The 14,911-nt window shown below is 37.4% G+C and overlaps 2 protein-coding genes across 2 annotated transcripts; one reads left to right on the top strand and one right to left on the bottom strand.

Moving 5' to 3' along the window:
* The first annotated feature begins 1,064 nt into the window (after positions 1-1,064).
* Positions 1,065-6,391, top strand: LOC101292238 (protein TPX2-like). The gene is made up of 22 exons (XM_004305377.1): positions 1,065-1,221; positions 1,806-1,888; positions 1,978-2,109; positions 2,187-2,233; positions 2,317-2,440; positions 2,518-2,564; positions 2,648-2,890; positions 2,979-3,075; positions 3,198-3,302; positions 3,382-3,463; positions 3,625-3,785; positions 3,877-3,939; positions 4,037-4,120; positions 4,202-4,360; positions 4,446-4,592; positions 4,747-4,824; positions 4,919-5,038; positions 5,128-5,294; positions 5,386-5,494; positions 5,639-5,698; positions 5,803-5,897; positions 6,119-6,391. Exons 1-22 carry the CDS (start codon positions 1,065-1,067, stop codon positions 6,234-6,236), a joined length of 2,478 nt encoding a protein of 825 aa, XP_004305425.1. The 3' UTR covers positions 6,237-6,391.
* Positions 6,392-7,864: 1,473 nt separating this feature from the next.
* On the bottom strand, positions 7,865-14,823 carry LOC101304784 (putative E3 ubiquitin-protein ligase RING1a-like). Its single transcript, XM_004303054.1, has 10 exons — positions 14,559-14,823; positions 14,440-14,473; positions 13,913-13,971; positions 11,245-11,326; positions 10,765-10,885; positions 10,192-10,233; positions 9,447-9,965; positions 9,191-9,298; positions 8,636-8,866; positions 7,865-8,102 (listed from the first exon to the last, which is right to left on the bottom strand). The coding sequence occupies exons 1-10, from the start codon at positions 14,809-14,811 to the stop codon at positions 8,070-8,072; spliced, it is 1,482 nt and encodes a 493-aa protein (XP_004303102.1). The 5' UTR covers positions 14,812-14,823; the 3' UTR covers positions 7,865-8,069.
* Positions 14,824-14,911: the final 88 nt, after the last annotated feature.

Raw genomic sequence — 14,911 nt, 5'->3', positions numbered from 1 at the left:
AAAAAAAAAAGGGGGCTTGATTTCTGAAAAAAAAATATATATATAACCCAGCTCACAAAGTAGCTAGCTAGTTGTAGCATTGATCATGAGTTAACGAAATCTAATTATCAGCTAAAGTAAAGTATGCATCATCGACATATTGTTTAAATTTACATTAAATCGCTAATTTACGTTCTCTTTTCTCAATCCAAACTTTCACAAACATTTCAAAATCAAATTGTCTTATTGTTTTATAAAAATTACTTAAAAAAATCGCAAGTATTATGAAAAATATGTAGAGCATGTATGTCACTCACTAGTACGTGCAGATACTGTGTTCCACTCTCCAGACTTTCTTCTGCTACCAAAAGAATAACGAAATATATTTAGAAAATGAGTTAGACACGACAATACCCGAAACCGAAGATCTATGCATGTCAAGGTTGCAGAATGTTAAATTGACTCACATATTCCGTGAATGCAGTATGGTAGCTGATGCTTTGGCTAAAATAGTATTAATCATGATCTGAGGTTGATTACTTTTGACAATGTGCTCAGGCTTTCCTTGATGGTCTTGCAAATGTCTCTAGAGCTAGAAGAATTGGTTTATGTTCTTGTGTGTAGTCTTCTTTTCTCTTTTATTTAGGCATTTTAGGCCCCTTTGTAACAAAAAAAAAAAACAGAAAGAAAATCTATGCATGATATATAAGATATAGGTTTAGACCGTAAAATCCCACCTGAAAGTAAATAGAAATACTTGTCAAAAGAAAAGAATAAATAGTAATAAAAATGAAGATGCTGAAACGGCGTCGTCTGGGTAGGCTACTGGTATAGAAAAGGCAAGGAAGAAAATATTTCCGTTGGAGAACAACTCACTCAGTTGGCCCCAATTTCAAAATATAAGACCGTTAGAGAGATCGTTCCCCAAACGTTATACTCCCCCGCTCGCTCTCCATTAATCCCCCAATTCTCTTCTCTCTCTCTCTCTCTCTCTCTCTCTCTCTCTCTCTCTCTCTCTTCATCAAATTCAGACCAAAATGATTTCTGAGATGCCGGCGACGACGGAGGAGCCGAACACAAAGGCGATGACGGACACGGAGGCGCAAACCTCCATGACGATGATCGACGAGGTCTACGAATTCTCGGCTCCGCGATTCTTCGATTTTATGAAGGAGGAGAGCGACGCCGACAAGAACAAGGCCGAGCTCTGGTTCGACTCCGCTCGCCCCTACGCCCCTTCCCGTAAGTCTTCTCTCTCCCAGATCTGGAATTTATACTTTCTTTTCCATATCAGGTTTTCTTGTTTGAATTCGATTGCCTCAATTGCAGTAACTTAGGGTTTCAATTGCTAATTCGCACCGTTTTTGAAATTGAAATTGTTCCGTGTCTGTGGTGTTTGATTGAGTGAGAAATTAGTTAGGTTGCGGTTGCAAGTTCAATTTTCTGGTGACGGTTTCTTTTGAATAATTCGTAAACTCATGTAATCAAGTGTTTAGGACTTGTTTAAAGCAAGAGTTCATGAAATTTGATCAACTCAGATGGATGTGGTAACCATACATTCGAAATTGGGGGTTTTCTGTTGATTTTGTTCACAACATACCACTGTGGATTAGTTTAATAAGATAAGTTTCCTTTGGATTATACATTGTACTGGTATGAACTTAATGGTTTATTTTTGTTGAATGAAGAGTGAGGACTGGTTTTGCTGGTTATGCTTGTTGTAAAAACTGAGCATCAAGACTTGAAAAGATCCCAAAAAGTGATTTCTTGTGTTCTTTGGATATGAAAACGTTTTGATTATTTTCTGGACACATTTGTTTGTGCAGCTTTCATGCCTAGAATCAAGACTGGCAGATCTTTTACAGTGGAGAGCATGTGCGATTTTACTGAAGCAGAACATATGCAGAAGGTGGTGTGATCTTGTACAATATTTTCTTTTATCTCCTTGAAATTTGAGAACCTTTTAGCTTATTGTTTCAGATGGCTTAACTTTTGCAGAACCTTGAATCATCCTCTGATTTAAAAGCTGCTGATGAAACTAAGGCTGACTTGAAGATCACTCCTGAATTGAAGGAAGAAACAATTCCCAGGGAGGCTAAAGATGAAAACAGTGCAAGACAAGCCATTACGGTAATTTGACTTTACTCTCTGAAAATCACATTTTCCTGATTACATGTGGCCCCTTATCACTAATGTATTGCTTTCAGATTTCTGCTGATAAAGTAGAGGACAAATGCATGAAAGATGATGGAAGGTTAGTGTTCCTCTTACTGCTGATCTAATGCTCTCTTAGGTCTCTTTCTACCTCCAAGGTCTCATTGTGTTTCTTCTCTGCAGTGTTCTGGCTGCTGCAGTATCTTTCAATAAGAGAACTGATATAACTAATGAGAAGGAGAACAGTAATTCCATAGCTAGTACTCCAAAGCCACCCATGAAATGTTCCAAGAAGGGAGCCATTACGGTAATTTGACTTTACTCTCTGAAAATCACATTTTCCTGATTACATGTGGCCCCTTATCACTAATGTATTGCTTTCAGATTTCTGCTGATAAAGTAGAGGACAAATGCATGAAAGATGATGGAAGGTTAGTGTTCCTCTTACTGCTGATCTAATGCTCTCTTAGGTCTCTTTCTACCTCCAAGGTCTCATTGTGTTTCTTCTCTGCAGTGTTCTGGCTGCTGCAGTATCTTTCAATAAGAGAACTGATATAACTAATGAGAAGGAGAACAGTAATTCCATAGCTAGTACTCCAAAGCCACCCATGAAATGTTCCAAGAAGGGAGATCTTCAAAGTGATTCCAAAAACCACCAGACAGCTAAAAAGATATCAAGTATGGTCAGAAACCCATCAGGGCTAAGGGGAAAAAGTCACTTGCACTCTTCACAAACTAAACCGTATACTATGAAAAGGTTGGTATGCTTCACTTTATCTGGTATCTCTTGAATTCATTATACGCCAGTGCTATGTCCTAATTGTATACTTGACTGACACTTACAGAGAAGAGAATGTGAAAAAAGCAACTGGCACATCCTTGTTAGCTCAGGAGAATCAGGCAATTAAGCGGCAGAAGTTGGATGCTGGAAGATCTAGACAGGTTACTTTTAGTTCTGTAATTTGTGTTGACTCACATCTAGAAGCCTCTTTGTTATTGTTTGGTGAAGATTATTTCTAGACATTTCCCTTGACTGTTCTTCCTTGTGTGCCCTTAAAATGCAGATTCTTAATCCCAAACCCCAAACATTGCTCCACAAGTCAAAACTGGGTCATACCAGTGCCACACATTTTTCAACTGCTATTAAAACTCAAAAAGAGGACAGGATTGTGCGTTTCATCCCTCTTTTGCACTCCATGTTGTTATGCAATATCAGAATTGAGTAGTTGATCCTTTCCCTATCTACAGGTGTACGTTCGGGAACCCGCAGCACCATTTGTTTCAATGGCAGAAATGATGAACAAGTTCCAATCAAGTACCAGAGACTTGTCACTGCCGCATGCTAATGGTTCTCTTTCACATGTAAAGGAGCTTCACTCTGCTTAAAGTTCTTTCACTTCTTTACACTTTTTTTATATATATATATATTTAGTTGGTCAGGTGTAATATATATATATATTTTTTTTGCTATAGAGGTTGATGTTGTTTCTATTATTCAGATGAAGCCTAAACTCACCTTAACAAGACCAAAGGAGCCAGAATTTGAGACATCACAGCGTGTGCGCTCAGTTAGAGTGAAGAGTACTGCTGAGCTGGAAGAAGAGATGATGGCCAAAATTCCAAAGTTTAAGGCTCGTCCAGTAAACAAAAAGGTACTTTTGTAATATTCAAGTTATGGCCTGATCTCAACTTTCATACACGATCTATATCCGTTGATTCACTGGACTTTGTTGGTCGTTACAGATTCTTGAAGCACCATCATTACCTGCAATGTCAAGAAGTACCCCACAGCCACCTGCATTTCAGGTAAAGCTAAAAGTGAACTCTGTATCATCACAAGAAGAAAATTCAAGATTTTTTTTCATGTTCAATAGTTCTGAGCTGTCATATTGCTCTGATGCAGGAATTCCATTTAGAGACTATGGCAAGGGCTAACCACAATGCAGAAACAGCCTCAGTAGCTTCAATGGATGTATCACGACGACAGGTAAAGAGAATTATGTTTTCTAGATATTGCTAAACCAGTTAAGGTGACATACTAATGATATTCTCCTTACATTTATGACAGAATAAACAAACAAAGCCCTATCATCTTACTGAACCTAAAACTCCTTTGCTACATACATCATTGAGGGCCCGTCCACCTAGAGTGAAAACTTCTTCGGAAATTGAGCAGGAAGAAATTGAAAAAATCCCAAAATTCAAGGCAAGGCCTTTGAATAAGAAGGTATATCTCCAACCTAACCTTTCAGTTTTAAATGAAGCTCAAGGCAAGAAGAAAGTCTAATGTTTTCCTGTAACATCATGTGTAGATATTTGAAAGTAAAGGAGATCTGGGGATGTTCTGCAATGCCAAGAAACATGTGACTGTTCCTCAGGAATTTCACTTTGCAACAAATGAAAGAATACCACCACCACCACCACCACCACCTTCAGCCATTCATGATCTATTTGATAAGGTAGTGAAAATGAACTTTCTTCATCATTCCTTCATCATTCATGATCTATTTGATAAGGTAGTGAAAATGAACTTTCTTCATCATTCCTTCATCATTCTGAATCTGTGAAAAGATCTCCACTGCGATCCGTATCTAATTTGTTGTTACCTTCCAGTTGTCTTTGAACTCGGAGCCCCAACAGAATCCAATTCCAAGAAACACAATGCCAAATCCATTTCATCTCCATACAGAGGTATGGATTTCTTCTTTTGTTCAAAAGAAGTTTGGCATTCAGGAATCAGGACACAACATATTCATAGAATCTTTGTTTACCTCTGGATTTTCAGGAAAGAGGGGCTGAGAAGGAAAAGAAATTTATTACCGAAGTTATGCAGAAGCAAATGGAAGAAGAAAGAGCTAGAGTTCCCAAAGCGAATCCATATCCATATACTACTGACTACCCAGTGGTAAATATCTTTATTTTTTTGTGTCTGATTTTATACTAGTAATTGCAATGGAGGAAATGGTACTATGAGCCTTGGTTAAATAAATACAGATCCCACCAAAGCCAGAGCCCAAGGAATGTACAAAGCCGGAACCTTTCCTGCTAGAAAGCTTAGTGAGGCATGAGGAAGAAATACAAAGGGAAATGGAAGAAAGACGGAGGATGGAGATGGAAGAAGCCCAGTCAAGGGTTTTCAAGGCACAACCAATCTTAAAAGAGTGAGGAAACTGGTTAATATGTATACATGATTTCCAAATTCCAAGTTAAAAAAAAAGTTGAAACAACTCATTTTTTTCCATAATTATGCAGGGACCCAATTCCAGTTCCAGAGAAAGTCCGTAAGCCTCTAACACAAGTTCAGGAGTTCAATCTGAATGTTGATAATCGGGCAGTGCAAAGAGCAGAATTTGATTACAAGGTAGGTGATCCACATAATGAGAAACTCATTATCTGTTGCATTGTCAAAAACAAGGTTTTCTAATTCCATTTTGCAGGTTAAGGAGTGAGAAACTCATTATCTGTTGCATTGTCAAAAACAAGGTTTTCTAATTCCATTTTGCAGGTTAAGGAGAAAGAGATGATATATAAGAGATATAGAGAAGAAAGTGAAGCAGCAAGGATGGTATGCATCCTTTTTCAAAATTTTGTTTATTCTGTTGCTTGCTTGCTTTGCCTATACAAGCTGAAAATAGTTCAAACTGACACCTAATGACCTAACGTTTGCAGTTAGAGGAAGAGAAATCATTGAAACATATGAGAAGGACGATGGTACCTCATGCAAGACCGGTGCCTAATTTTGAGCATCCATTTTGCCCCCAAAAGTAAGGAACATGCAAGCTTGATTTATATACTACTTGAATTATATCTTCGTTGCTGCAATATTAATTAATGGAACATGCAAGCTTGATTTATATACTACTGGAATTATATCTTCGTTGCTGCAATATTAATTAATGGAACATGCAAGCTTGATTTATATACTACTGGAATTATTTCTTCGTTGCTGCAATATTAATTAATTGGTGTTGCATTATATATATAGGTGTCCAAGGGAAACAACAAAAGCAAAGTCCCCGAATCTGCGAGTCCTACAGCGGCAAGAAAGGCGAAGGATGATGCTCAAATCCGCCACTTCCAGCGCTGCTGCACACATGAGATGAGATGATTAGTGCAGGATTGTTTGTTCAAGAACCTTTGAACCCTGTACAAGGAGTTCATAGTTGTAGTCTTCATTAATGCCAACTGAACAATCTTACTGTAAAGTTTAAGTTGGAATGAACAATCAACTGAATGTAATTCTTTGAATAGTTCTCACACCAGAACGGGCTAAAGAACAAAATAGTTCTTTTGTGTATTGGAAGTTTTAAGGCTGTGCAAAAATAGTATATGCTCTTGAATACCTTACTTCGAAATTGAAATCTTATATGGAAAGCTTCATACTGATTTCTGGTTTCGTGAATGCAGAAACCTGGGAAAGGTAAAAATACACTTCAAGTTGAGTGCTGACAAATAAAAAAGATAAGCTTTTGTTACAAGGAAATAAACTCATGATGGGGAGAGCTGTTTGTGCAAGAACATGCTTGTCCGTTGGCAAAATTGAGGCCGACTTGTGAACATGTGCCTAACCTCCTTCACCACATTATCAACCACCGAAGCATCTTCATCTTCAGAATTAATCTTTGAACAAGCAGTAAACAATCCTTCACATGAGTATGCTGCAAAGATATAACGAATTGAATAGCAGCTTTAAATCCCATCAACTCTACTTGAAACGCTGGCTGCTACCTAATACCTTTGAAAACCATCCATCAGGAGGAGTATGTGTAGGCAATCGACTTTTTCCGAGCCACATAGCATGCGGAATTAGTGGTAAACTGTAGGCAATCGACTACACAAAGGAATAAGTTGTACCACACTTGAATCAATTAATAAGTCGACCTTTGTGGTGGAGGCTGTGACCATGGCCATCTATGCTCCCAAATACGACTGGACTCTATGTGCCAACCTCCAACAATGAACGAGCTTCCACAATACTTGTCCATGAAACTGCTTTATATATTTGAGTAATCTCCACCCCTATTTAGCGAGCTTCATTCTTTGGTACACAAAAATGTTCACAAAGTTGCCAATGACTTTTTTGTGAATCTGTATCTCCCCACCAATACTAGCACAGAATTCATGAAGATCATAACACACACTGTGGAACCAAATAACAATTCATAATATACAAGGGAACCGTCTCCTAGCCAAGCTTCAATCTTAGAGGTAGGAAGCCCTATATATCCCTCATGCTTGTCAACCCTTTTAACTCCCAACACATTAGCCAGCTGCTCTTGTTGTTCCATTCAAACATTCTTATTCAATTTAATTTGCTGGCCTGATGCCATCTTATACGTATGAAGTGTATTTTGTACCTGTTGACACTTTTGCTCAAGCCCAACCCATACCAAAAAGAAAAGAATCATCGGCAAATAGTAGGTGATGGAACTTGGGAGCGGTAAGAGCTAAGAGTACACCTTCTAACCAACCTTGATGCACAAAATGAGAAATCAAAGAGGACAGGTCCTTCTGCACAGTATGAATAAATATGGGGATAGAGGGTCACCCTGTCGGATACCTCCGGAATAAATAATTAAATATTTGCTTACTTCTATCACAGTAGATATATTCGTACGAGTTGGATCAGTTAAATATATAACAAATAAAAAAAATAGAAGAAAATGAGTGAATGGTAAAAGTAAAAAAAAATAAAAAATTATTTCAAAGCATACTAGGAAAGCTTGCTATGCAACAGTATGGAAGAATCGATGAACTATTATAAAACATCGAATTACACAAATTATAGGAACGGATGTTTTACATCTCTTATACAACAAGAAAGATATCCCCTCAACTGAGATCAATTCATCCCGTGATCTATCTTTTGACTACATTTACAAACAACTCTATCAACAGCTAATCCAACAATCTTATCACCCAAATCAATTTCCTAACTACATGATCTCCTTCCGCCTGTATGCTAGAATCTGAAATCAGCAAAAGAAATACTGACTCGTTATTATTTGATCACAACATGCCACCTATCTGGAATAGAAACTCACTCATACAATCATTACAAAGGACTGCAAAACTGAATTCTATTAAGAGACTTATGGATGAAGAAACCAAAAAACAAGTTCTTATGGAAACTGGTTCAATATGGCAAAAGGATCCGTGCAAACATGGATGAAGAAACTAATTCAGTATGGGCACAAATACTACCATATAAAAGCTTTAACGAATCTTACTATGCACATTCCATCATTTACATCAAGATTTTGCCACTCTGGATGAATCATGTTCTCTCACTTCATGCTCTAAACACTCAAAACCACAGAAAAATGTCACGCCACACTGTTTTTGCCACTCTCAGATCAGAGAGAGAGAGAGAGCTCCAACCATAATTTTTTTTATTATGTTTTAATTTGATTGAATTTTCTATATAACTCTCACTGATAGTCTTTAACATACAATTAGTAAATATAAAAACACATACTAAACCTTTTCTATGTATACTCACCAAACGGTCCCTACTGGAAGTGCAATTGGCTTTAATCCCTGCCAGAGTTTCTTCTGCTTGCAGAATTTGCAAATCATATTGGCATGGATCAAGCAAAAGGGGTACAGAATCTAGATCATTCATTAACGGTGATGGGTGATCAGTCAATTTATCGTCATTGGAATTGTGGTGCCCTTTAACTGAGAACAACTCAACTTCTTCAGCTTGCAGAGGTGTTTGACAAGCAACATACTGCAAGAACATATGCATGACAAAATTACACAAGTAAAGAAGCTGGGTAAATAAAAAAGGTACATTAACATTTCCAGAAAGAAATTAAAATCCCAAGAAATCTAAGCTTGTGTCTGAGTTTTAGAATGAATGAAGTAGTTCTGTGTTCTCCAACTCTATCAATATTGGAATCGACCAATTTTGAGGAGTAGTGAGTTTCACAGTCATATAATCATGCTCTCGAGTCCAAATATCACATAATGAAATTTGACTTTATCATTGTCAAAGCAAGTTTCAAAACAAACTTTCCTCTTAGATTAGTAACATCAGGGAAAAAAATCTTACTTCGCGAAGGTGCTTGACTGACAAACTCGGCCTACAGCAAAGGTGAGGCTGCTGCAAGTTTGGTGTGCATCTTTTATCCAAAGAAATAAGCATGAGATGAACATCTAACTGCAGAGAGAGAAAGATTTCATCAAAGAGATATAACCACACCCAAAAAAAAAATCTCAGAACCCTAATCAGGTCAAAATGGTGCTCAGTAAAAGCCAAAACAGTCAAGTGTATCTAATTCCATCTACCGGACAGTATGTCACCATACCTCATCATTGTTTTCCTTGAGGCTTCGAAGGTAATCAACCAGCTTTGATAAGCGAGCGCTTCGAGAACTCTTATTGCTGCAACCACTTGCAACGCCATGCCGGGTGTGACTCCGAGCACCACCCCGGCCCCAAGCAAGCATTTCAGAGCTCCACACAAGACCAGGAGAAATTCCCCTGCTGTCTCTGCTCACTTCTAAATCATTTTCAGTGCATCCTGCATTTGAATTGGTCACAGATGATGAAGGCTGAGATGATCGAAATCCTGTCCTTCTCCTTAGCCGTCTTGGCCTCACTTCAGTATATCTCTCTTCAGCAGGAGGTGATTTGTCAATTTCATCTTCATTGTCTTCAAACCCTCGGAGTTCAGTGGCTCGAGAGTTCCTTCTCCTTTGGAAAGCACTCCGACTATTGCGCTGTGGTCTCATATTAAATCCATCTTGGGTATCTTTGCCAAGTGAGCGTCTCTTGATTAGAGCTTCTGATTGTCGTTGAAATATTTGGGCAATTGATGCTTGTATCTGTATTCAAAGCAATACAACAGAACACCAGGAAAAAACCTGTCAGTATGCAATAATTATTTGGGAAAACATATAGATGTTTATTGCACTGGCTCCATTGCTTTCTTCCTTGGGTTGTGGGTCATGTCAGGTTCCAACATTCAGATCTTTTGTATAAATTGATATTCTCACGCAAGAAGACACCATCCAAATCTTAACTAAGAAATCCATCAACCTTGAACCTAACCTGCTCATTTCGAGTCCTCTCCTCTTCATGGAAAGCCAATTCCTGAAACCATACAATGAATAAATATCTCGTGCTGCAAAAACACAATGAATAAATATCTCCTCTGCAAAAACACTAACATTTTTTCAGGCCACATTACTCTCTAAGGAAAGTGACAATTTGAGGAATTTCTTGTTAATTTTAGCTTTTTCTCTTTCAGCACTCTCTCCATCATTTTCATGATTTTAACTTTCTCTCTCTATATCTTTTCCTTCTTACACAGTTTCCATCTTCTTCAATTCAAAGTAATCTTCGAGTTGAATTCAAATTATTTAAAATATAAGTTATTAAAAGCATATATCTACGAATCATCCAATTAAAGTTCCGGGGGTTACTTCAGTTAAATCAGTTTATAATCTGTCAATCTTCTTAGTCTTTCTATAGAAAATTTCTTATACTAATAGTTATTTGTATGAAATTAATCTGAAGTATATATCCATTCTCATTATGAAAATCAGGGCTTTATTATACTTGTAAACTCGGAACTTATGTCAATATGTCCTAGGAAGTATACAAAAGCTAATCAACTTATACCTCCTCCTCATATTTCTCAATATCTGGATATAATGTTGCAATTAAGGCATCATAATTTGGATCATCTCTCAAAGACCGTCGACTGGCACAGTGTGTTCGGCAAGCAGGACACTCATTGTTCCTGAAATTATGTAACAAGCTAGACAAATAAAATCCTGATTGGTTTGCAAGATATGTTATGATAAATCCATCACTCAGAGTGGAGAAAGATGCAGTGTTTAGTGATGAACAATCCAATAGACAAAATTTACCATCATGATGAGCAGAAACAAAATAATGCAATACAGAAACCACATGATGGGGCAGTTGATATGGCATGTAAACATTGGTGTAAATTGCACAATGCGGAAAGGACCCTAGATGTTAGACCAATGTTTAAAAGCCACATCAACAGCCACATGGTCCAGTTACCACTTTAGTTGTTCAATCAAAAACTCAAGAAAGGCACTCTTACTGAAAATCAGAAAAAGTTGTCAATACCCCATTCTCATTGATTTGTCGATGCATTCCCTGCAAAACCTGTGTAGGCATTCCATTACAGTCCGTGTCTTCTTAATAATCCCTGTCCATGCAAAAGAAATTGTTCGATGTCTGGCTTATCAGAATTCATCCTATTATGGATCAAGATGAAAGGTATACAAATAAGCATCGAATAAAACAAGAAGCAGGATCAGGTTTGGTTTTCAAAGATATCACCAGACCATACTACAAAGTAGCAGTATCACATCAAATGGCTAGTGGTCTTTGATGTGAACCTTTAGGGAAGAAGTCTCTAGAGCTGACATATTTACAATCTTGGAAGAAGAACACAACAATTCAATTTGTATGTAAAACTAAACAATATCTATTTTAGAAAAGGAACCAATCAAAATAATACCGATCATCTTCTCAAACTTTCAACATACTAACAGATCACCTAATTTGTGATGTTCAGAGTTCAGTATCTATATTTGTCCTAAAGAAGATAGCATTATATATATTTGTGATTTAATAAGAAAAACTAAAGACCACATTTGTGCAGGCAATAGACTCCGGGAGGGCTATATCTGAAAATATGAACAGAGCCTGATCAGTGGCTCTGTCTATATGCTCGCAGAGCAGGAAATACTTGGGAGATTTCTGCTAGATACACGCAATGGACCCAGGGAATATGCTACCATTTGGCAAGGAAGATGAGTCCCTTTTCTTTTTATAGGTGTAGTTGTAAGGAGGTTCTAATTTTGTTTCGGCGGCCACACTTCAAAGTTACCAAAAACAAAAAGAAACTTTACTTTATCAACTACAAAAAACGTGAAGAACTTAACCTAAAGTAAATTGTTGTGAACTCGCAGTTTATTACTGCTTGAACTTTCACACATTTGTGTATTCTGACTTTAGCCCTTCACACCAGAAGGTAATATCTTTGATCCAACAATAAACTTATATCTTAATTTTTTTTAGCTTTAATTGAGGGGAAGGTAGGGACGAGAGTCGACGGGACCAGGTCTTCCACCATTCAAGCAATAAGAACCAACTGATTTTGTTTGAATTTTACTTCTCCCAACTGATTTTGTTTCTTGGTTTAACATTGTCCTTGATGATGGTTTTGTATATCTAATATGGGCAGTGTTCGAAGTTCAACAAATACATGTGTCATGAAAAACAAACTACTATTGAACACGGATAAAAAAAATCTTAAAACAGAGAACAACGCATCAACAGAAATCTCTACCAAAAACTTAAAAATAAAAAAAGAAACAAAAAAAAATACATACAATAAAGAAAACAGTAATCCTATCAAACTTATTCTTCATCAAAGTTATCATATTCAACATAATAGATTCAAATCTAATGAAAAAAAGTTAAATGCTTCCAGCTCAGGAGTGATCTTTTAGATAACATAACAGTTCAAAAGAATTTGACATTGATTTGAAATTCATTTTCAGAATAGTAGTTGGGGACCGAAAAGAGCAGTGCAGTTTCTTTGGAAACATTCACATGACCAGAAAAATACTCTTGAAGGTGAAACATTGGATAAAGCAACATTTAAGTCAAATTACATGTTTTATGATAATTGCACATGACAGCTCTTACTCCCTTCACTCAATGTTCATCCACAGTCTGAAGATAAACAAGTCCTCCCTTACCGACTGTAACACAAAGACGAATGTACTTTGGAGGAGTGCCCATCAGACCCAAGCACTCCTAAATTTTGGTGATTTACAAACTAGCACAAATCCACAACTCATTATTCATCAATACTTCAGATCCCAGAGTAGCTAGATAGACAGTTTTATTCTACACTTCAGATTATTGTAATTCTGTTTATCAACAGAGAATTGTCAAGTCACCCACTGCTCCTCCTTTTACTAGTGTATGTACTTGCTCTAATCAGTAATGGTTCACTTTGAGAAGAAACCATTTCTAGTTTTCTTTGTAATTCTTGATCCCTGATCATTGGCTTAAATAATAAAAAAGAAAGCAAGAAGGGCTACTCAAGGGTGTATAAAGTTGCGCGCACAGCTTGGAACTTTGAAAGATTGGGGGTTAAAGGATGACACTTGTGCTGATTCCGATGGTTTTTGGACATTACCTTCCGCATACCAGCGCCTTCAGCATCAACATGTGGATTTTAACTATTCTATGTGTCATAATATAACGTCGCTAAGATTTATAAGAAAAGTCGGTAGAGAACTTGCCCCATTCTGCTAACAGCATATTGTTTGCGAACCACAGAAAGCAACTGTTCTCAGTACTTCAACTAATGTCATAATCCATATTAGGCTTCCCTTTGGTTATGTACAGAACAAATCAACATTATATTTTTCATAAAAATCTACGTTTGTTTCGGTTTTAGGATACAATACAGTTCTATGTACCTTAAGAGTTTTGCAATTGTTCTGATCAGATCCAGATTATTCCTGATCTGGAACAGATTTGGTTTATGATATCCAGTTTAAATAATACTTGTATGTAATAGTAATATATAGCAGTAACCAATGTCATAATAATTAAATTCAGGAAAGCAGTAAATAGGCAGAATTAGACTTCTATTCCTCTACCACATCATTTAAGATTTCTGGAAAGCAAGAAAAACAAATAAAACTCACATATATCTCCATATTTAAAGCATGTTATTGGTTAATTGAAAAGATGAAGCAGAAATTACCAAGACATATTGGACAGTGTACATCTTTACGAATATCCGGCAGTTGGACAAGTACAAATCTGCAAGGGAAACAAGAAGTTGGAAGGATGAGGATCAATTATTACTTGGCACTATCTTCATCCATAAAATAAAAACCGTAAAGTTCAACTCGTATAAACTAGTTGGGGGACCTAATATTGTTCAATACCACCAAATCACAGTCTAAAAGAATACTAATAACACCGGAACAGTGCATGAGAAGGAACAAAAAAAAATCAGGAAACCAGTCAAAATTGTAATGCAATGATTCTACAAGAGTAATAAAACCAAGCAGCATCAGAACTTGCTAGCCGGAATTGGACAAGTAATAAGATCAGGAGTTGAAATTCTGATCAAACATTCAACGCATCCAAAATGGCGGCGAAATCCGAAATCTACAACAACAAGTAGCTCAGTAGCCTCCGAAGACGTTGAAGAAGCGAAGAGACTCGAGCAACAACTACTTGCAAAATGTAGACGTAAGAGAGAGAGACAGAGAGAAGAGTTACTCGGGCTTTTCTTGGGATGGGCTTCCGTCACAATCTGAGAATACGAAAGCTCAACTAAGTTAGTGAAATCAATGAATCAATGAAGAAATGAGAGAGAGAGAAAGATGATGATACGTAACCGTAAGCTTCATCTTCTTCTTCTTCTTCGTCGTCGTTTGCTTCGCCATCTTCCTCCACCGCCTCTTCTTCTTCTTCGTCTTCTTGCTGCTGTTGTTCAGCTGCTACGTCTCCTTGTTCTTCTTGTTGCTGCTGCTGTAGTAGTGGTTCATCAGGCGGACGAGATTGCTTGGGGCGGTGGCGGTGGTGACGTGAGGGGTCGTCGTCGTCGTCGTCGGTGAGATTTTCCGGCGAAGAACGCTTCTGGGCAGGCATTGATGTAGTGACAGCAGCAAGGGAGATCGATGCAAGATTGGACCAACAACAACAACAAGATGCTCTCTCGGCTCTCTCTCTCTCTCTCTCTATTATATTA

Source organism: Fragaria vesca, linkage group LG6 (genome assembly GCF_000184155.1).
Source record: "Fragaria vesca subsp. vesca linkage group LG6, FraVesHawaii_1.0, whole genome shotgun sequence".
NCBI classification, from domain to species: Eukaryota; Viridiplantae; Streptophyta; class Magnoliopsida; order Rosales; family Rosaceae; genus Fragaria; species Fragaria vesca.
This window is presented reverse-complemented; position numbering and strand designations above follow the sequence as displayed.

What these genes read in the sequence shown, in the direction of transcription:
- LOC101292238 (XM_004305377.1), top strand. Translation starts at nt 1,065, where the DNA reads ATGACGGACACGGAGGCGCAAACCTCCATGACGATGATCGACGAGGTC. An exon ending in TGCATGAAAGATGATGGAAG is followed by an intron (nt 2,234 to 2,316) that starts GTTAGTGTTCCT and finishes TCTTCTCTGCAG; the next exon opens with TGTTCTGGCTGCTGCAGTAT. An exon ending in TGCATGAAAGATGATGGAAG is followed by an intron (nt 2,565 to 2,647) that starts GTTAGTGTTCCT and finishes TCTTCTCTGCAG; the next exon opens with TGTTCTGGCTGCTGCAGTAT.
- LOC101304784 (XM_004303054.1), bottom strand. Translation starts at nt 14,811, where the DNA reads ATGCCTGCCCAGAAGCGTTCTTCGCCGGAAAATCTCACCGACGACGAC. An exon ending in AGAGGACTCGAAATGAGCAG is followed by an intron (nt 9,966 to 10,191) that starts GTTAGGTTCAAG and finishes CTTTGAATACAG; the next exon opens with ATACAAGCATCAATTGCCCA. An exon ending in CTTCCAGTAGGGACCGTTTG is followed by an intron (nt 8,103 to 8,635) that starts GTGAGTATACAT and finishes TGCTGATTTCAG; the next exon opens with ATTCTAGCATACAGGCGGAA.